Here is a 22,912-nt window from a genome sequence, read left to right on the forward strand (position 1 = left end):
TTAAATGGGTTTTCTTTATTTTCATGACTATTTACATTGTAGATTGTCACTGAAGGCATCAAAACTATGAATGAACACATGTGGAGTTATGTACTTGTGAAATAACTGAAAACATGTTTTATATTCTAGTTTCTTCAAAATAGCCACCCTTTGCTCTGATTACTGTTTTGCACACTCTTGGCATTCTCTCGATGAGGTGGTTTTCACTTCACAGGTGTCATAGTTTTGATGCCTTCAGTAACAATCTACAGTGTAAATAGTCATGAAAATAAAGAAAACACATTGAAATAAGAAGGTGTGTCCAAACCTTTGGCCTGTACTGTATATCATCTTACAGTTAGTTTACAATTGTATTGTTTTATTGTTTTGTATGGCGAGTTGAATCTTATACAAGACATCACCTGCAAAGTTAATAAAGGATTTATGATAGTGATCGTTAACTTTGAGGTTATAATGTTTTAAGGATGTAATAGTCCTGTATAATGATAAACCGCAATAAAAGTTCCCAGGGTAAGTATTACCGTTTTAAATTAAAATGATCATAAAACTGTGATTGATAACACTGATAATCTCACAGACCGGTGACACTGCCTATTTGCTAGAAAAGCAGGATAGCGCTAGCTAGCTTTAATGCTAACATGAAAACAAGAGCAGTTAACGTCGTTCTCCATTGAAAAACAACATTCCCTGATTTCAACTTGTACAAACACATCGCTTTAACTGTGTACATTAAACCTACAGGCTTTGCTCTCTAAGCAGAGAGATCGAGCGATACTCGAAGCAATATGATAACAAGAAGTGAATTTACGTGACGTCACATAAATTGGACGTGACACACCCAACACACATTTTCTTCATCATGAAAGATGACCAAAACGTTTTCAAGTTAAAACAAAATAAGATAAACATATTTCATCACTCAAATAAAAATAATATGGCTATTAAATAGCCGCAACAATTTTACTATTTAACTAAATTCTTCTGCCAAAAAAGCATATTGTGTGGCTATTTATTTATTGTATTTTTAAAAAAAAAAATAAAACTTGGTTTTAAGTGTGTATGAGTATTTTTGGAGCGCTTGCAACAATACCGAGATAATTTTGGTGACATTGACCGTGATATGAAATTTCCACATGGTTACATCCTTGTACTGTGTGCAGTATGACAATATACAAGCACAAAACAATGTTACACAGTATTTACTTTTTTTGTTACTGGCTTTATTATAGGAGCAAGACAATATCTCCTTTCCATTCCCTGTATCATATAAAACTGATGATTTTGGGCACACTTGGTGGGTTTTTTAACTCATTTGGCATTAGAACTGCAACAGTTAAATCCAAAGCTTTAATTTATTTTCTGTTGCTTTGATTAATCGTTTAATGACTGTAACTAATAAAAATGTGACGCTCGGGTCGCATGACGGCGATTATTGGCGTGTTCCCAGTAGACCGAGGAGACAAGGTGCAGGTAAATAACTATTTAATGTAATGACAAACAAAAGACGGGTACTGTTTCGAAGGGCACCGAAGAATAGGGAAGGCTATACAAAAACGAAACTAAAACTGACAGGTTGCAAAATAACAAAACGGAATGCTGGAACACAGCAAAACTCACGGCAGGAGGAAAGAGCGTCCACATGAATGACTATACATCAGACTTGGGCAAAATACGGCCTGCGGCCCGTTAAGATTTTCAATCCGGCCCGCCGGACGTTCTGCATAATTTTGCCGCCATTATGATGTGTTTTTAAATGACCGTAAGTCTTGAACTATAGAAAGTATTTCAATGGTTAAAATCTGCGCTTTTGAGTGTTATACGAGTTATTACAGTAACGTACGTCACAGCAGCTCAGACGAGGAACAAACCAGAGTGGGCGGGGTTTGTTTTCAGAGGAGCCAGCCCGATATCTGCGGAAGCAGATTTTTACGTGATAATATATCATAATGTAGGTGTTTATTACACTTTACGATGTTCATATGTTGTTAATATTCAGTGTTTTATTGTTCATAGTTGATATTGTAAATCGCATTTTCTTTATTTTCATGTACATTTTAGGTGTCCCATTCAGTAAAAAACTGTGAAATCCCATTCCATTTTTTTTTTCTCAACGAGCTGTTGCAAGGAATTTAGGTACCTATACACTCATTTCACCCCTTGATGAGTGCCAGTGATATTGATGATATTACGGACCGTAGATGGTGAAATCGATAAATTCCTTGCAATAGCTCGTTGAGAAATCCATCCATCCATCCATCCATCCATCCATCTTCTTCCGCTTATCCGAGGTCGGGTCGCGGGGGCAGCAGCCTAAGCAGGGAAGCCCAGACTTCCCTCTCCCCAGCCACTTCGTCCAGCTCTTCCCGGGGGATCCCGAGGCGTTCCCAGGCCAGCCGGGAGACATAGTCTTCCCAACGTGTCCTGGGTCTTCCCCGTGGTCTCTACCGGTCGGACGTGTACTAAACTCCTCCCTATTTTAGACTTGATAAACAAGTCAATGGCGTTTTAAAATCGTGTTTTTATCATCTTCGTCTTTTAGTAAAGGTAAAACCGTTTTTATCTTTTAACCTTTTTGAACAAGTCGTGCATGCTTTTATTTCAAGTCGCTTGGACTACTGCAATGCACTTTATGCTGGCATTAGCCAAAAAGCTCTCTCCCGGTTGCAGTTAGTCCAGAACGCGGCAGCACGACTTTTAACAGGACCAGGAAACGCGAGCATATAACCCCAATTCTTGAGAGTTTGCACTGGCTTCCTGTTCATTTTAGAATTGATTTTAAAACATTGCTGTTTGTTTTTAAATCTTTACATGGACTGGCACTTCAGTATGTCTTGGACCTCATCCAAATTTACACTCCTGCGCGCGCTCTGAGGTCCGAGAGCCACCTCCTGCTCGTGGTGCCCAAGACGAGACTTAAAACCAGGGGAGACAGGGCCTTCTCTGTGGTTGGCCCTAAGCTCTGGAACACTCTGACGTTCCATGTTCAAACTGCTTCCACAGTGGAGTGTTTTAAGTCTCGTCTTAAGACCCACTTTTATTCTTTGGCTTTTAACACTACGTGAGTTGTGTGGTCCTCTGTCCTATGTTGTCCTCTGTGGTTTTTTGTTTTTTTTAAAGGCCTACTGAAACCCACTACTACCGACCACGCAATCTGATAGTTTATATATCAATGATGAAATCTTAACATTGCAACACATGCCAATACGGCCGGGTTAACTTATAAAGAGACATTTAAAATTTCCCGGGAAATATCCGGCTGAAACGTCGCGGTATGATGACGTATGCGCGTGACGAAGTCAGTTTAACGGAAGTTATGGTACCCCGTAGAATCCTATACAAAAAGCTCTGTTTTCATTTCATAATTCCACAGTATTCTGGACATCTTTTGCAATTTGTTTAATGAACAATGAAGGCTGCAAAGAAGACAGTTGTAGGTGGGATCGGTGTATTAGCAGCGGACTACAGCAACACAACCAGGAGGACTTTGTTGGAGAGCAGACGCGCTAGCCGGCGACCTCACCTTGACTTCCTACGTCTCCGGGCCGCCAAACGCATCGGGTGAAGTCCTTCGTCCTTCCGCCGATCGCTGGAACGCAGGTGAGCACGGGTGTTGATGAGCAGATGAGGGCTGGCTGGCGTAGGTGGAGAGCTAATGTTTTTAGCATAGCTCTGTGCGGTCCGGTTGCTAAGTTGCTAAGTTAGCTTTATGGCGTCGTTAGCACAGCATTGTTAACCTTCGCCAGCCTGGAAAGCATTAACCGTGTATTTACATGTCCACGGTTTAATAGTATTGTTGATTTTCTATCTATCCTTCCAGTCAGGGGTTTATTTTTTTTGTTTCTATATGCAGTTAAAGCACGATGCTATCACGTTAGCTCGTAGCTAAAGCGTTTCGCCGATGTATTGTCGTGGAGATAAAAGGCACTGAATGTCCATTTCGCGTTCTCGACTCTCATTTTCAAGAGGATATAGTATCCGAGGTGGTTTAAAATACAAATCCGTGATCCACAATAGAAAAAGGAGAGAGTGTGGAATCCAATGAGCCAGCTTGTACCTAAGTTACGGTCAGAGCGAAAAAAAATATGTGTTTCACTGCATTCTAGTCCGTCACTCTAACGTTCCTCGTCCACGAATCTTTCATCCTCGCTCAAATTAATGGGGTAATGGTCCGAATCGCTCTAGCTGCGTTGAAAACAATAGGAAAATATGAGGGAGTGAACAACTGACAACGTCACGCTACTTCCGGTAGGGGCAAGGGTTTTTTTTTATCAGAGACCAAAAGTTGCGAACTTTATCGACGTTGTTCTATACTAAATTCTTTCAGCAAAAATATGGCAATATCGCAAAATGATCAAGTATGACACAGAATGGATCTGCTATTCCCGTTTAAATAAAAAAAATCATTTCAGTAGGCCTTTAAATACATTTTGATTTCTATTTACTGTTTTAATTGGTTTTACCCTTTAAAAATAATTGTTTATCATATTTATTTTTATATTGTTTTTATATTGTTTTTATATTTATTTATTTTTTGTTTTTATTCAGTCATTGGTGGAACATAATATTGTTTTTAATATTGGTTTTTTATATTGTTTTTGACATGGCTGTGCAGCACTTTAAAAACATTGTTGTTGTTTAAATGTGCTATATCAATTAAGTGGATTGGATTGGATTGGATAGGGAGGGTGGCATCCTGACCAGATGCCCGAACCACCTCATCTGGCTCCTCTCGATGTGGAGGAGCAGCGGCTTTACTTTGAGCTCCCCCCGGATGGCAGAGCTTCTCACCCTATCTCTAAGGGAGAGCCCCGCCACCCGGCGGAGGAAACTCATTTCGGCCGCTTTTAGCAGTGATCTTGTCCTTTCGGTCATAACCCAAAGCTCATGACCATAGGTGAGGATGGGAACGTAGACCGACCGGTAAATTGAGAGCTTTGCTTTCCGGCTCAGCTCCTTCTTCACCACAACGGATCGATACAGCGTCCGCATTACTGAAGACGCAGCACCGATCCGCCTGTCGATCTCACGATCCACTCTTCCCTCACTCGTGAACAAGACTATGAGGTACTTGAACTCCTCCACTTGGGGCAGGGTCTCCTCCCCAACCCGGAGATGGCACTCCACCCTTTTCCGGGCGAGAACCATGGACTCGGACTTGGAGGTGCTGATTCTCATCCCAGTCGCTTCACACTCAGCTGCGAACCGATCCAGTGAGAGCTGAAGATCCTGGCCAGATGAAGCCATCAGGACCACATCATCTGCAAAAAGCAGAGACCTAATCCTGCAGCCACCAAACCGGATCCCTCAACGCCTTGACTGCGCCTAGAAATTCTGTCCATAAAAGTTATGAACAGAATTGGTGACAAAGGGCAGCTTTGGCGTAGTCCAACCCTCACTGGAAACGTGTCCGACTTACTGCCGGCAATGCGGACCAAGCTCTGACACTTATCATACAGCGAGCGGACCGCCACAATCAGACAGTCCGATACCCCATACCCTCTGAGTTGAGAAATGTTGTTCTTAAACTGTTGGACAATTTGCTCACGCATTTGTTCACAAAGTGGTGACCGTCGTCCCATCCATAAGCGTTTGACGAGCATTCCTCAACTTTCTCAGTCTTTTTTGCCTCTTGTGCCAGCTTTTTTTAAACATGTTGCAGGCATCAAATTCCAAATTAGCTAATATTTGCAAAAAATAACAAAGTTTTCCAGTTCGAACACCAAGTATCTTGTCTTTGCAGTCTATTCAATTGAAAAAGGTTGAAAAGGATTTGCAAATCATTGAATTCTGTTTTTATTTACAATTTACACAACGTGCCAACTTCACTGGTTTTGGGTTTTGTATAAAAAAAAGACCAAATTTATTCTAAAATATGTGGAGTATGATTTTAAATAAGACCATATTTTATCTGAGTTTTTGTGAAATCGCAATATTTGAAGGGCAATCTAGCGAGGGATGACGGTTCTTGTGTCACTGTGTCTTTATGTGTGTCCGCCAGTCATCCTCAGAGGTGTGAGGCCAACATCTCCGTCTTGTGACTGTCTCTTGTGACTGAGGCAGTGTTGAAAAAAACCCTAACATGGTTAATGGATCAACATAGCCTGAGCGTAGAATGCCAGCGTGTGAAAGGACCCACTGTTTGCCGCGCTGCGTGTGCGTGTGTCTCGCCTGGCACTCAGCATGTGTGCGGCGACGTATGCAGACGCTTGTCCTTGTATGACAACAAACGCACAAACATCGTGAACGACCTGTGGTGATGTTTTAGAAACATAAGGTGGTCCCTGGACTGTCGTTAATTCACTATCCTCAGTGCAGTGTTTTTCAACCACTGTGCCGGGAGATATTGTCTGGTGTGCCGTGGGAAATTATGCAACTTCACCTAATTGGTCCAAAAAATATGTTTTGCAAATCAATCATTATAATCTGCACATAATGTGCCGTTGCTTAGTGTCTGTGCTGTGTAGAGCTCGGCAGGGTAACCACGTAATACTCCATGTCAGTAGGTGGCAGCAGGTAGTTAATTGTTTTGTAAAAGTGGGAATGTGTCGGGTGAGACGAGGATGATTTGTTGTGATCCCAATATGCAGACCACAGCGGGAGGCAGTGTGCAGGTAAAAAAAAGGAATGTAATGCTTAAAACAAAAATCAACAAAAGGGAAAGGAAAAAGCAATGGCTATGCAAAACGAAAGTAAAACTGAACTGGCTACGAAGTTAACAGAAACAGAATGCTGGACGACAGCAAAAAATTACGGCGTCCACAAAGTACATCCGTACATGGCATGACAATCAACAATGTTCACACAAAGAAGGATAGCAACAACTTAAATAGTCTTGCTTGGGAATAGCGCTCAAAGGAAGACATGAAACTGCTACAGGAAAACACCAACAAAACAGGAAGGGCCCCCAAAATAAGAGCGTAAGACAAGAACTAAAGCACTACACACAGGAAAACACCAACAAATTCAAAATAAGGCACGACGACCTGGTGGAGTTTCATTTTTTAACGTTTTCTGCTGGTGGTGTGCCTCCGGATTTTTTTATGAAAAAAATGTGCCTTGCCTCAAAAAAGGTTGAAAAACACTGCATTAGTGAGTCAGACATATACACACACACACACACACACACACACACACACACACACACACACACACACACACACACACACACACACACACACACACACACACACACACACACACACATATATACATACACACAGACACAACACACAATAGCAAATAGTATAGTTGCTGCACGGTGGACGTCTGACCTTGTACCATTGGTGGGGCAAGTTATTACTCACAATTAGTACGAGCACACACACACACACACACACACACTGACAGGCCCTCCAAGCTTAATGGCCTAACAGGGCTCATGCCTCACTGCTGTCATGTGAACAAAGCCGCCATTCACCGGAACTATGATGCTAACACTCGCTGTAATGCTCACGCCACACCCTTGTGCACGCCGCTACTTCCTCTCACAACTGCAGTCTTGTGTGTGTGTGGTGAGTTTTATGTGTGTTTGTGTGTGTGTGTGTGCACGTGTGCCTGCATGTTTGCATAGCTGTGTCAAATTGCAACTTGTTAAAAACTAATTTAGCCATTTCTCAAGTGTGTAATGGATGAGTGTTAATATATGGGCCAAGAGAGCGAGGGGGCAGGGGACTTTTTAGCATACCTCCAAAATTAAATATAGTAAAAGTCAAAGAAATTAGTGCTGTCAAAGGACTATGAGCCGCTACTTTTTTTAACCCTTTCAACCGAACAGCTTGTAAAACGGTGCAGCTAATTTATGGATTTTTCATAATGTTTTGCTTTCAACAAATCCTGTATTTTTCGGACTATAAGGCACAATTAAAATCCTTTCATTTTTTTCAAAACTCAACGGTGCGCCTTATAACCCGGTGCGCCTAATGTACGGAATAATTTTGGTTGTGCTTACCGACCTTGAAGCTATTTTATTTGGTACATGGTGAAATGATAAGTGTGACCAGTAGATGGCAGTCGCACATAAGAGATACGTGTAGACTGCAATATGACTCAAGTAAACCACACCAACATTTTATATCAATCAATCAATCAATCAATGTTTATTTATATAGCCCTAAATCACAAGTGTCTCAAAGGGCTGTACAAGCCACAACGACATCCTCGGTACAGAGCCCACATACGGGCAAGGAAAACTCACCCCAGTGGGACATCAATGTTCTATTGAAAATATAGAACATTACACACGGCGCTCAAAAATCAATCAACATGTTTTAGTACCACTTTGGTAAGCTATGAAGCCGCACCACTTTATGGATTGCACTATGCTTCAACATACGAGTATTATTATGGTGTGTGTATAAGGTGAAATATATTATCTGGTGTTTTGTTTCGCGATACAGTATTATGCAAAAGCAACTTTTCTTACCTTCTGGTACCTGCTGATCTGTATTTGGGATCCGCATAAATCCTAAAAAATTGTGCGCGTCCACCTTTGTAGTCCATGTCGACACCGTAGTCGATAAGCTTCTTATTTTTCTCTATCTTCTTGTTATGGGACATTCATCCTCCGCTGTTGCCATTTCTAATATAAAGTAGCGTAAAGTTCTAACTTATATCTGTCAGTAGACTCGCCATTAAAGCACTAAAACATACCGGTGTAGTGAGTTTACATAATTCACCAAAGGAACTTTAGTTATTAGAGAGTTCCGGTCAGACGGTTTTTCACGGGACACTTTTCCAGCGTTGTTGTTGCACTAGTGAGCCACGGATGCGGAGATGCTGCTCCGTTATTGATTTAAGTAAAGTCTGAATGTCATTAAAACAGTTAGCTCCATCTTTTGACACTTCTTCCACTCCCGTCCTTGCACGCTACACCGCTACAACAAAGATGACGGGGAGAAGACGCTGTCAAAGGTGAGCCACGTAAATAAGACCGCCCACAAAACGGCGCATCCAGAAGCGACTGTCAGAAAGCGACTTGAAGATGATCTGTAAAAAATAATCTGTGCAACATTTTGACCAAAGAACCACCATTACATGTTATGTAGACCACAAGGAAGTATTTTCCATTTAGACAAAAAAAAAGACCCCTTTAATGCGCCCTTTAATCCGGTGCGCCTTTTGTATGAAAAAAGACCTGAATAGACCCGCTCATCGGCAGTGTGCCTTATAATCCGGTGCGCCCTATGGTCCGGAAAATACGGTAGTTTTCAACACCGACAGAGACACTACAAAAGGTGTGTTAGTGTTTGTGCTATGGCGCAAAGTTCGCTCACTGCAGGAGCTGCGGGTTGAAAATGTACATCCTGTTTCCTGCTTTGAACTGGAAGTGTAACCGTCCATAGCGTTTTTTTGTTTTTTTTCGAAAGCATTCTTCATTCTACTAAACTGTCCCATGTGTGATGTCTGTTGGAGTGTTTTCATGTGTGTGTGTTAGTATGGTTGGGGGGGTGAGAATAAAAAATCAGTCTAAGCCTGGGCCACTGGAGAGGGGGTCCACACTGAGGCCAAGGAAGAAAAAAAAAGTTTTTAGCTGATTGGGGAGCTGGCTTCCGCAGCTAGTTGGTCCATGACGATGACTTCTGTTTTGTTTGATCATCCGTTTTACTGCCGTGTTACAGGCACCAATTAGAAACAATTAAAGTATGTAAAATAACATTTGCAAATACCTAATTTCACACTGTATAGATCTGTGGTTAATATTGGTAAAAAGATTTTTTTCTTCTAAAATTTGGTGGCTGCAGCTTAAATACGGGTGCGCTCTACAGCCTGGGAACATACGGTAGATTAATCCCACTATTGTATATGGATTAATCATTAATAATCACAGGTTATTACTTGCTTGCCTAAATTACATTAATTTAAAGAAGACCACAATATTTTCAAACAAATGTTGTATTGTCAGATCATTTTTTTAAATGTTTTACTTGAATGCATGTATTTTATTTGCTCAGAACTTGGCAACAGTTGTATCTATCCAATGTTAAGGTAAAGGAACATGTACAGTCAAACTAAACTGTGTTATTAACCTGCATAGATACATGATTAATACGATAATTTTTTGTGATTAATCACAGGAGTTAACTTATTATTTTTGACAGCCCTAGTTTTAATGCTCATTTTCAACAACCCTGTTAAACATTAAATGGACCCTACAAATGCATTTTGGACTGCACCAAACAGGAAATAGCTCTATTTGTACTTTTCATTAACTCCAGAGCAATGCAATCATGCATCATTAATGATACATTCCTTCTATAACTGAATCATGTCAATATAATATATGCAACTGAACGTTTTGTGAAACCAGGCTATAACTTACCATTGTAAGTTAAGAATACTAACACAGCTAAAAGGTAAAGAAAAGAGAGAGTCGGTCTCCTCTTTGCAGCTTTAACAGCTTTCTATGTGACGTTGAAGTAATGTATTATTGTATTTATTCCAAATGGGACAAAGCCTATTCATTGACGTGAGCACATTTGTCACAGGTTTGTGTGTGCGAGCGCAATCCATTGAGCGAATCTGTCTTAATGTATATGCAGAATATATGATGATTACCAGAGCGCCCACAACACTGCGAGGAGGAGATGCACATATAATCATTTAGCACTCGTAACGTGATTCATCAAGACTGAAACTGTTGGCGGTCTCTGTTTTTGCATCTACATTTTGCACGTTTTAAAGTATGTGCAAACTGGCACAGTTACGCATAAATGGCTTTGAGAAAGGAGGTGATGGAGAGAGAATAAAATTTGGACACACCTCATTCAATGCATTTTCTTTATTTTCATGACTATTTACATTGTAGATTGCCACTGAAGGCATCACAACTATGAATGAACACATGTGGAGTTATCTACTTAACAAAAAAAGGTGAAATAACTGAAAACATGTTTTACATTCTAGTTTCTTCAAAATAGACACCCTTTGCTCTGATTACTGCATTACACACTCTTGGCATTCTCTCGATGAGCTTCAAGAGGTAGTCACCTGAAATGGTTTTCACTTCACAGGTGTGCTTGAAGCTCATCGAGAGAATGCCAAGCGTGTGCAAAACAGTAATCAGAGCAAAGGGTGGCTATTTTGAAGAAACTACACTAAAAGTTTCTCCTGCTTTCGAGATAGTTTCTCGTGCACGTGAGATGTTTTCCCGTGAGCACAAGAACCATATCTAAAAAATGTTTTTCCCCATGTCCCTATATGTTTCTCTTAAAAAAATGTCCCTTTAGGGCCCCCGTAGCATTCCAATGATAGGTTGAAGGTTTGTTTTGGAGCACATTATAGAAAGCACGCAGGACATATTAAAAAAAGGAGAAATAAAAAATATATATTTTCCGCTCTAAACCCTTCCAATCATATGTGCACTGGATCTCAGAAAAGGACCTACAAAAAAATACAAAATAAAATATATAAAAAATTAATTAGAAAAATAGTAAAGAAGAAAAGAGCCTGCATTGTTGGAAGTACAGAAGTATTCAAAACGTCTTGTTGTGATAAATGATTTAAGATTGAAAGTGAACCGATGAATCGAACCTTCACTGATAGAGTAAAAGGTGTGTTTAGTTCGTATGGTTAGTTCAGGGTCTCATTATAAAATATGATTTCTTAATCAGTCATATTTTGACATGGTCTCTTCCTTACCTATAGATCACCGTTATCTTCAAGCCGTACGAGGGCTGCACAGAGCAGAGGGTCTACCAGGCCGTAACAGACAACATTCCTGCCGCCTTCGACGACGGCACAGTGAGCAGCGGCGACCCCATCCACGTGTCCGCGGGGGCCGACGGCGCCAGCGGGAAAGTGAGGGCCCTGTGGATCTCAGAGCGCAGCCCGGGCCACCACGTGGAGCTGCACGCCGGCTACATCGGCGTCACGGTGATCGTCCGACAGCTGGGCCGCTATCTGACCCTGGCGGTGCGGATCCCGGAGGAGATGGCTCACGCCTACGACGACACGCAGGACCTGCAGCTGTGTCTGAACGGCTGCCCCAGAGGGGAGCGCATCGACCAGGGCGGCCACTTGCCCCTGTCCCCACCCTCAGTCGGGCTGCAGCTCCAGCGCCCGCACGGGCCGAGATACTCCACCCAGATCCAGTTATCCTCCCACGACGGCAGGCAAATCTTCACCACGGACGCCGCTAAGGATCGCTGTCGGGAGCAGCTGGAGGTGCAGGACATTTACTTCCACTCCTGCGTGTTCGATCTCCTCACCACGGGGGACGCTAACTTCACAGTGGCAGCGTACAGCGCCCAGAAGGACATGGAGAGTCTTCACCCGCACAGGGACAGGTGGAGGATCTACCCCAGAGGTTCCTCCACCTCCACCTTGCACCCTCATGGTCGACCTTTGCGACTCTTCACTTTGCTCCTGCTGTGTGCTCTCAGCGCTCTGTAGGAGTCCTTTTGCCCGCCTGTACAGAACGTGCACTAGAGACTAGTTTTTGACTCAGCACTGATGTTGACGACTGCTTCCTCTCTCAACAGGAAGTCAGACGATTACTGGGACTATTTTGTACTGGTAAACACTTTCTTTATCTTTAGATCAGATGCCAGTGACTTAAATGTTGCTGTGTAGGTATGTAAATACTTTAATACTGGCGGCCCCCGGAATGACACCATACCGGCACCACGAGTTCAGTTCAAACCGCGGGAGACAAATTCCTAAAAACACAAGAATCGAGGAACTTGGACCACCATAAAGACATTGGCAGGTCCTCGCATTGAAATGTTAACCTTGCTAGCAAACATGGAGCACTCGGGTCCAAACTTATGAGATCCATAACTGAGGCGTTCCTCAAGGCACCTCTTTAAGTCCTCTCCTTTTTTGGCAGGTACAATTATTTTCATAATGTGATTTATGTAACTCGGGTGTTGATGTAACTTATTTACTTCAGATGCCGTCAGGAGTCATTTGTTGGAACTTCTTTTCCCATTCTAGCGGTGTTCCTCAAGGTTCCATTTTAGGTCCTCTCTTTTTCATCATTTGGGCTATTCAACTGGCTGACTGCCTGTGAGTTAAGTTCAAAACCTGGGAGACAAACATGTTTGCAGCAAATTCCTAAAAACACTAGAGTGCTCCTGTTGTGTAGAGGAACTTGGCCCACTGTAAACACACTGGCAGATCCTTGCATTGACATTTCTTGCTAGCAAACATAGAACGCGGGTCCAAACTTGTGATTTACACAACTGAGGCGTTCCTCAAGGCACCCCTTTAGGGCCTCTACTTTTTGGCGATTTGGTTTTTCGTGACGTGATTTATGTAACTGAGTTGATACTGTAGCTTGTTCACTTCAAATGCAGTCAGTAGTCAATTGTTCAACTTCTTTAGTTAGATTAGTGGTGTTCCTCAAGGTTCCATTTTAGGTCCCCTCTTTTTTTTATCATTTGGGCTATTCAACTGGCTGCCTGCGAGTTCAGTTCAAGACTTGGGAGACAAACATTTTTGCAGCAAATTCTTTAAAACACTAAAGTGCTGCTGTTGAATAGAGGAACTTGGACCGCTGTGAACACATTGGCAGATCCATGCATTAACATTTTAACCTTGCTAGCAAACATAGAACACCGGGGTCCAATCTTGTGATTTACATACCTGAGGCGTTCCTCAAAGCACCCCTTTAAAGCCTCTACTTTTGGGCGATTTGGTTTTTCGTGACGTGATTTATGTAAATGAGTTGATACTGTAGCTTGTTCACTTCAGATGCAGTCAGTAGTCAATTGTTCAACTTCTTTAATTAGATTAGTGGTGTTCCTCATGGTTCCATTTTAGGTCCCCTCTTTTTTTTTTAATCATTTGGGCTATTCAACTGGCAGCCTGCGAGTTCTGTTCAAGACTTGGAAGACAAACATTTTTGCAGCAAATTCCTAAAAACACTAGAGTGCTGCTGTTGTGTAGAGGAACTTGGGGGCAGATCCATGCATTGACATTTTAACCTTGCGAGCAAACATAGAACACCGTGGTCCAAACTTGTGATTTACATAACTGAGGCATTCCTCAAGGCACCCCTTTAAGGCCTCTACTTTTTGGCGATCTGGTTTTTCGTGACTAAGGTGTTGCTGTAGCTTGTTTACTTCAGATGCAGTCAGTAGTCAAGTGTTCAACTTCTTTAGTTAGATTAGGGGTGTTCCTCAAGGTTCAATTTTAGGTACCCTCTTTTTTTTTAATCATTTGGGCTATTCTATGGTGGCCAATGGAATTTGGTTCAGACTCACATTTTTGCAGCAAACTCTTAAAAACACTAGAGTGCTGTGTCAGAGAGATGATATTTGACTAGCACAGGGGTCGGCAACCCAAAATGTTGAAAGAGCCATATTGGAGCAAAAATACAAAAACAAATCTGTCTGGAGCCGCAACAAATTAAAAGCCATATTACATACAGATAGTGTGTCATGAGATATACATTGAATTGAGATGACTTAAAGGAAACTAAATGAGCTCAAATATAGCTACAAATGAGGCATAATGATGCAATATGTACATATAGCTAGCCTAAATAGCATGTTAGCATCGATTAGCTTGCAGTCATGCAGTGACCAAATATGTCTGACTAGCACTCCACACAAGTCAATAACACCAACAAAACTCACCTTTGTGCATTCACGCACAACGTTAAAAGTTTGGTGGACAAAATGAGACAGAAAAAGAAGTGGCATAAAACCCGTCCTAGAAAGTCGGAGAAAGTTATACATGTAAACAAACTAAGGTGAGTTCAAGGACCGCCAAAATTAGTAGGACAAAATGGCGCTCGCCAAATACTCGAATCAGTGAAGCATGTTTAATACAAACAGTGTGATTTATAACAATTAGGGAGGTTTGTGTCATGTTTGTCCTCCTACAGAAACCATATTGAAACAATTTTTTTTTTTTTTCCCCCTCATTTTTTCCATTTTTCATACATTTTTGAAAAAGCTTCAGAGAGCCACTAGGGCGGCGCTAAAGAGCCGCGGGTTGCCGATCCCTGGACTAGCAGAAGGTCCTTAAAACTCCTGTAACTGACAAAATAAATAGACCCCAAAAAATGTACTTTTTAGAGCAGTGGTCCCCAACCACCGGGCCTCGGCCCGGTACCGGTCCGCACAAGAAATTAAAAAAAAGTTGTTTTAAATTTTTTTATTAAATCAACATAAAAAACACAATATATGCATTATATATCAATATATATCAATACAGTTTGCAGGGATACACTCCGTAAGCACACATGATTGTATTTCTTTATGACAAAAAAAACAACCAAAAACCATAACACCCCCCCCCCCACCCCCCCCCCCCCCCCCCCCCCCACCCCCCACCGGGCCGTGGGACAAATTTTCAAGTGTTGACCGGTCCGCAGCTACAAAAAGGTTGGGGACCACTGTTCTAGAGGACAGTGGTTCTCCAGAAAATACAAACTAATACTTCATTATTAGTGAAGGGAGAAGTCAGGCACCCCGGTCCTTAGCTTTGTGGACGTGTGTGGCCCCGCAAAAATCCAGTTGAATATCCCTGCTTTAGTGTCTTCCTAGCACAGTGTAATAATAACTAGGGATGTCCGATAATGGCTTTTTGCCGATATCCGATATTCCGATATTGTCCAACTCTTTAATTACCGATACCGATATCAACCGATACCGATATCAACCGATATATACAGTCGTGGAATTAACACATTATTATGCCTAATTTGGACAACCATGTATGGTGAAGATAAGGTACTTTTTAAAAAAATATATAAAATAAGATAACTAAATTAAAAACATTTTCTTGAATAAAAAAGAAAGTAAAACAATATAAAAACAGTTACATAGAAACTAGTAATTAAGGAAAATGAGTAAAATTAACTGTTAAAGGTTAGTTCTATTAGTGGACCAGCAGCACGCACAATCATGTGTGCTTACGGACTGTATCCCTTGCAGACTGTATTGATATATATTGATATATAATGTAGGAACCAGAATATTGATAACAGAAAGAAATGGGGGGAGGGAGGTTTTTTGGGTTGGTGCGCTAATTGTAAGTGTATCTTGTGTTTTTTATGTTGATTTGATTAAAAAAAAAAAAAAAAAAAAAAAAAAAACCGATACAGATAATAAAAAAACCGATACCGATCATTTCCGATATTATATTTTAACGCATTTATCGGCCGATAATATGCGTTGCAGGCCGATATTATCGGACATCCCTAATAATAACATTTGCGTTATTTTCTCATTTGATGTGATTTTCATTAGTACCTCAGACAGAGGATGTTTTTATTCATAGAAGCACTTTATTTTGATTTTTCTTGTCTCATTTTAATCCACATCAGTGTTTTTTCAACCTTTTCAGCGACTTATATTGTGTTTTTGCTCGTTGTTAAAAATGCACCAACTGATGGTACTTCTCCTTCTAAGGCAGTTAACGTGAGTTGTTCTCCTTGAATGTACATTAATGACATGTGTGCGGACACGTTTTCTTCTTCAGTCTGGATTTCTGGGTTTGGTAGTTCCTCCGGGAGACGTTTTGCCACCTCTTTGCGAGCAGGCTGCACGTATACGGGCTCATGTTTCTTGTAGTCTAGGTTATTTTTGAGCCAAAGACATGACGGGAGCTTCTCAAGAGGGTCATTTTATGTGGGGGGAAGAACAAACTCTCATCAAACCAGCACCTTCCCCCGTTCTCTGTTTTGAAATGTGCTACTGTAAATTCGCAAAGCTCCACCTTCACTTTTTTATACCTGATCAAAATGTGTAAGCTTGGACAATGAGCCATTATGTCATGTACAATTCGTGTTTGGTTAGCTATAAGCTTTATCCAAATTTTGGTCATGTGATTGCTTATAACACGTGGGAATGTTTTTGTGTGTGGTCATTGATGACATACCTAACTTATTTATGAACTGTAGATTCCTGTATAGAAGCTCCATACTCTTGCTGTATGAATAATTATTTAAAAGTTGTGAGTTGTGATTGTACTGCCACCCAGTGGTGTTATGTTGTCAGTGTGTTATTCAAGGCACTTAAAATGTGGAGGAAAAGGTTAAAAAAAAAAAAAAATGTGTGCAAGTGTTTTATTTTTACCAAACAAAGGAAGTCAAACAGCTTAATTTGTTTAACTAATGTTTGCCTTTTTACGGAAATATTTCAACTGCATGGAGGTCGTGCACTGACTGGCCCATCTGTCACAGCTTATGATAAGATGTGTGGTTTGGCTTCTGCACAACTCCAACTGTCAAAGTTGGCGACACCTGGGATGCAAACCATCAACTGTTGTCGATACCCGCCTTTCCTCTGGATAAAAAAAAAAAATATATATATATATATATATATCCAGAGTTTAAAGATTGGACTTCCAAAAGTAGCAGAACTCATTTTCTGGTGGAGATTTCAGAAAGTCCATCTGCAAGTAAATACATTGTTAATCCTTGAAATACAGTACAGACCAAAAGTTTGGACACACCTTCTCATTCAATGCGTTTACTTTATTTTCATGACTATTTACATTGTAGATTGTCACTGAAGGCATCAAAACTACGAATGAACACATGTGGAGTTATGTACTTAACAAAAAAAAGGGGAAATAACTGAAAACATGTTTTATATTCAAAAATATTAAAACTCATTTGTATACGCTAGCCTTTAAATAGACCCCACTTTTAGACCAGTTGATCTGCCGTCTCTTTTCTGCTCTGCCCCCCTCTCCTGCGTGGAGAGGTTATTAGGTGACCACAGATGATTTGCTAGCTGTTCAAAGTCGGGACCCGGGGTGGACCACTCATCTGTGCATCAGTTGGGGACGTCTCTGCGCTGCTGACTTGTCTCCACTCAAGGCGATCTCCTGCTGGCCCCACTATGGACTGGACTCTCACACTATTAACTAGATCCACTCGACGTCCATTGCACTGGTCGCCCAGGGCGGGGCCCCCACATCTGCGGTCCCCTCAAAGGTTTCTCATTGTATCCCATTGGGTTTTTTCTTGCCCTGATGTGGGATCTGAGCCGAGAATGTCGTTGTGGCTTGTGCAGCCCTTTGAGACACTTGTGATGAAGGGCTATATAAATAAACGTTGATTGATTGATATTCTAGTTTCTTCAAAATAGCCACCCTTTTGCTCTGATTACTGCTTTGCACACTCTTGGCATTCTCTCGATGAGCTTCAAGGGGTAGTCACCTGAAATGGTTTTCACTTCACAAGTGTGCTTGAAGCTCATTGAGAGAATGCCAAAAGTGTGCAAGGCAGTAATCAGAGCAAAGGGTGGCTATTTTGAAGAAACTAGAATATTTTTCAGTTATTTTCCTTTTTTTTTGTTAAGTACATAACTCCACGTGTGTTCATTCATAGTTTTGATGCCTTCAGTGACAATCTACAATGTAAATAGTCATGAAAATAAAGAAAAAGCATTGAAATGAGAAGGTGTGCTGTACTGTACATTTAAAAAAAAATGTAACCACAAAAAACTATTATAGTTTACATCTATATGTATACCAGTACACTGTCATACATCACAATATGTTGTTCGCAACTAATATAAATATTTTAACAGAGACCGAATATCAATAATAACTCCAACAAGGCCATGTAGGACCAGAGAGTCGTGGATCCTAGTCTCAGCTTGAACAGCAGGGAAACAAAGCAGTAACTAGACATTAAGATTCTGGAGTGACCTGTCGACGGCCGAGACTGAGATTTGCCGAGCGACAGCCTCAAAACCTTTCGGATTTGGAAAGTATCTGTAAAGAGCAGCGGACCGAAATCCCAAGATGTGTGTGACCCTGGTTATTGTCGGACCTCTGCACTTACAAAGAAAGGTTTCCCCATTGTGTCATATAGTATTTAGTTCGGGATTTTTTTTGTTGATATTCTATTTTCTTTATATGGGTATGCATCCATCCGTTTTCTATACATTTACAAAACCAGCTGGGGATCAAATAATTATTTCCCCTTCTGTAAATGTGATAATGTACTTCAATGACACAGCGTACCTCAAAGTACAGCAATACCTCAATTTAAGAGTGTTTATAGATAAAAGCTAATTGGTATGATTTAAGTTAGGAGCATCTCCGCCATTAGTTGGTGTAGCAAATTTCACAGTGAACCACGTAAGATCCGCCCAAAACATCTGGTCTTACTTGCTAGCATTAGCTTAAAGCTAAAGATAGACATAATTTGTGTTCCAACCATGGAAAGGAAGTGTGAAGTAGAGTGCTGGGGAAAAGAAGTAGATAATATTAATTAAAATAAAGAAAGAAATAATCAAAATCATGACCGAGCGTTTCGCCAATTTGGTGAAGCAATCCGAGCGAATCGCTGCACCATACTGAGGCAGAATGAGTTTAAAGCCAGCCAAGGATGTTAAAATGATACCTGAACGATGGACATGTATCCATGAAAGTATGGCAAAGCTGCTGATGGTGTGTTTGACGGAGGACGGAGGTATTGCAAAAGTCCACTCTTCAAGGTAAATGTTGCATGTTATTATTACAGGACTTCATAAAACTACTGTAGTTGTTAATAGTACATTATTTTGTATTGTTTGTATACAATATTTATTATCAAAAAGTGTGAACAATTTGCTCACGCATTTGTTCACAAAGTAGTGACCCTCGCCCCATCCTTGTTTGTGAATGACTGAGAATTTCATGGAAGCTGCTTTTATACCCAATCATGGCACCCACCTGTTCCCAATTAGCCTGTTCACCTGTGAGATGTTCCAAATAAGTGTTTGATGAGCACTCCTCAACTTTCTCAATTTTTTTGCCACTTGTACCAGCTTTTTTGAAACATGTTGCAGGCATCAAATTCTAAAGAGCTAATATTTGCAAAATATAACAAAGTTTTCCAGTTTGAACGTTAAACATCTTGTCTTTGCAGTCTATTCAATTAAATATAAGTTGAAAAGGATTTGCAAATCATTGTATTCTGTTTTCATTTACGATTTACACAACGTGCCAACTTAACTGGTTTTGGGTTTTGTACAATGTATGAGTGTAGAATGTTTTCTTACCACTTTCTAACAGCGTGCGCTGTCACCACACAGTTAAAAACAAGAAGCTTTAAGAGGAGCAGCCTCAAGATGAAGACCATCACCGTGTTGGTCCATACTGCAGCATCTGGAATGTGCCAGATTACACAATATTTAATAGGAATTGTTTGCTTGTTTTTTTTTTTTTTTTTTGCTAATTCTGATAATACAACGTATGCTTTGTCACTTCACAGAGAGAAAAAGACTATAAGATAAGATAAACAAACAGACTCTAGGATAGGGGTGTCCAAAATGTGGCCCATGACTCAAGTTTTGTGGGCCCACAACATAATGTCAAAATGAAATCAAACAAAAAATAACAATAAAAAGTTGGGAAAAAAGAGCAAAAATATGTACTTTTATGAGAAAAAGCAGATATGTTGACACTAATATTTAATAATAATAGACAGTGTCCCCTTTAACGGGGGTTCTTAACCTTGTTGACCTCGTGGCCCAACTTTTCCACAACTGATGGCCCCAGGTCCCACTCAAATATCAACACTGAATTAGTACTCTTACTCTTGATTTCAATGGTAATCAATAATTATATCTAACCTGCTTACAGTTTACAACCTTGCCAAATGATACGAAACGGTATTAAGTACAAATATTAATATTTATTTAACACATAAACCCAAGGTTTCTAAGGTACCAACTAAATATACAGAGACTCATAAATAACTGATGGAAAATGCCTTTACATACAATTATGTAGTGCTAAAATAAATAAACTCAATTACTCATAATTAATACTAAAAAAATTTTTTAACCGAACTGTCGATAACATTTTTAAATAATACAGCTCCACCACTTTAGTCATAATTTTTGCGCTTAAGAAACTTTTACATGACTTCAAGCCACACTGACCTATCACACAAAACTGACACAAATGTCCGTCCTTAAATAAAGTCTGTTTTTATTTTTTTATTTTTTTCAAAATAAAATATCAAAATGGCCCACGCATGCTTTGAATATTTAGTACCTCGATGGAAAATGTTTGGACACCCTGTTCTAAGTCTTAAAAAATATGTATCAATAATAGTATATGCAGCTAATTCAAGAGGTTGAGATTGGAAAGTAGAGAGACAAATGTTACGACTTATACTTAAAAAAAAAAAAAAAAAAATTAATAATAATAAATAAATAAATAAATAAATTTAAAAATATATATATAGTCGAAGTTTCTGTGGTTTATCCGTTATACAGCGCTCAATAGCGGAATATACGTTAGGTCAGGAGAAAATATAGAGGCTATATCATCCCTACAAGCCTGTTTCGCAATATATATATATATATATATATATATATATATATATATATATATATATATATATATATATATATATATATATATATATATATATATATATACACACAGGCCAAAAGTTTGGACACACCTCATTCAATGGGTTTTCTTTATTTTCATGACTATTTACTATGAATGAACACATGTAGAGTTATGTACTTAACAAAAAAAGTTGAAATAACTGAAAACGTGTTTTATATTGTAGTTTCTTCAAAATAGCCACACTTTGCTCTGTTTACTGCTTTGCACACTCTTGGCATTCTCTCGATGAGCTTCAAGAGGTAGTCACCTGAAATGGTTTTCACTTCACAGGTGTCATAGTTGTAATGCCTTCAGTGACAATCTACAATGTAAATAGTCATGAAAATAAAGGAAACGCATTGAAATGAGAAAGTGTGTCCAAACTTTTGGCCTGTACTGTACATTGTAGTAATATAGCCTACCTGCAACTTCATCTTCATTGCAGATGTCGTGTTGGTCCTCTAGAGTGAAAGTGACAAAAACGTTTTAATAATGGCGGAATGAAGTGATTATTAATGAGGAATATTATAGTTTGTGCTTACCTGAGAAGGTGCGGTGATGTCTCCTCCTGCTCAATCTGGGAAGTCGGCTCACAGAGCAGCTGTATGACGGCCATTGGCTGGTGGCCACCGTGATGGCGGCCACAGCGCGGCCGTCAGGATGCTTGCGGTTGGCAGCCAAGCGGACCAGCTGATTGGACGCGTGGCCTTGTGAGGGCGACCTCCAGCTGATCTCCAACGGCCCTCTCCTCAAGTCCCTCACCATGCAGAGCAGCAGCGTCCAGCCCTGCCTCTTCCCTGACAGGTGGACGGGCGCCGCCACTGATGCCAGCATGGCACAATCTCCTTTTCCAAATCAGATAAATATGTTTTATCCGGGAAGAAGTTCCCAATAGGATCAAAAATATTATCATTTATTACTTTCGGGTCCAGACTGTCACGAGCAGACTGCATTGCTTGCAACGTGACCCCCAGGATGTAGAGATAGTAGACACTGTGCAGGTAATAAGATCATTCATTTAGCAGAAAAATAAAAACTAGTGCAGCGAGTTGCAACCCGCTTGATTCCGTCCCAGTTCAGTTCTCAGTTCCGCCTGGGACTCGAAGCTGGGTTGTGCGCATGAGAGATGAGCGAGTTAACCACCGAGCTAAAAGGCCAGTCTATCAACCCATTAACCAGCACTGCTCTTAAGGCTGTCAGGGAGTGAGGTTTACTAAAGTGCAAATCCGTGACACACTATTTCAATACCTTTGTTGCACTTGGTGTTAAGTCCAGTTGCAGACGAGGTGCCGGCTCAAGAACTTGGCCGGGTAACAAGCAATCAAGCACTCAGAACGGACTGAGCCGGATTGCCTTTTGGTTATACTGCAATGTCCATGCCAAAAGAGCTGGAAGAAGGCGCTGAAAAGAACAGTAAGGCTTCACTTTTCAAAATGCGCTAGCTCGATGCTAATTAACATTGGATTTGCCACAGGCATGCTACTGATTAGCAATAACTAATTTTTTTCACCAACTCTAAATTTGGTAATCAAAACTACAACTAAGGCACAAGTTACTGTCAAAGAGCTAGTGTATAAAAAGTACAAAAGTTACAGTATAACACTTTGTTGGGTTC

The 22,912-nt window shown here is 40.5% G+C and overlaps 1 protein-coding gene across 1 annotated transcript in view; it reads left to right on the top strand.

The window, feature by feature from the left end:
* rgmb (repulsive guidance molecule BMP co-receptor b) overlaps positions 1-15,231 on the top strand; it is a 38,045-nt gene extending 22,814 nt beyond the window's left edge. The window contains exon 3 of the mRNA XM_062050852.1: positions 11,644-15,231. Within this exon, the coding sequence (XP_061906836.1) occupies positions 11,644-12,390 (747 nt within the window). The 3' untranslated portion in view covers positions 12,391-15,231. The remainder of the gene's footprint in view (positions 1-11,643) is intronic.
* The last annotated feature ends 7,681 nt before the right edge of the window (positions 15,232-22,912 follow it).

The sequence above is a fragment of the Entelurus aequoreus genome, linkage group LG06 (assembly GCF_033978785.1).
Source record: "Entelurus aequoreus isolate RoL-2023_Sb linkage group LG06, RoL_Eaeq_v1.1, whole genome shotgun sequence".
Classification (NCBI taxonomy): Eukaryota; Metazoa; Chordata; class Actinopteri; order Syngnathiformes; family Syngnathidae; genus Entelurus; species Entelurus aequoreus.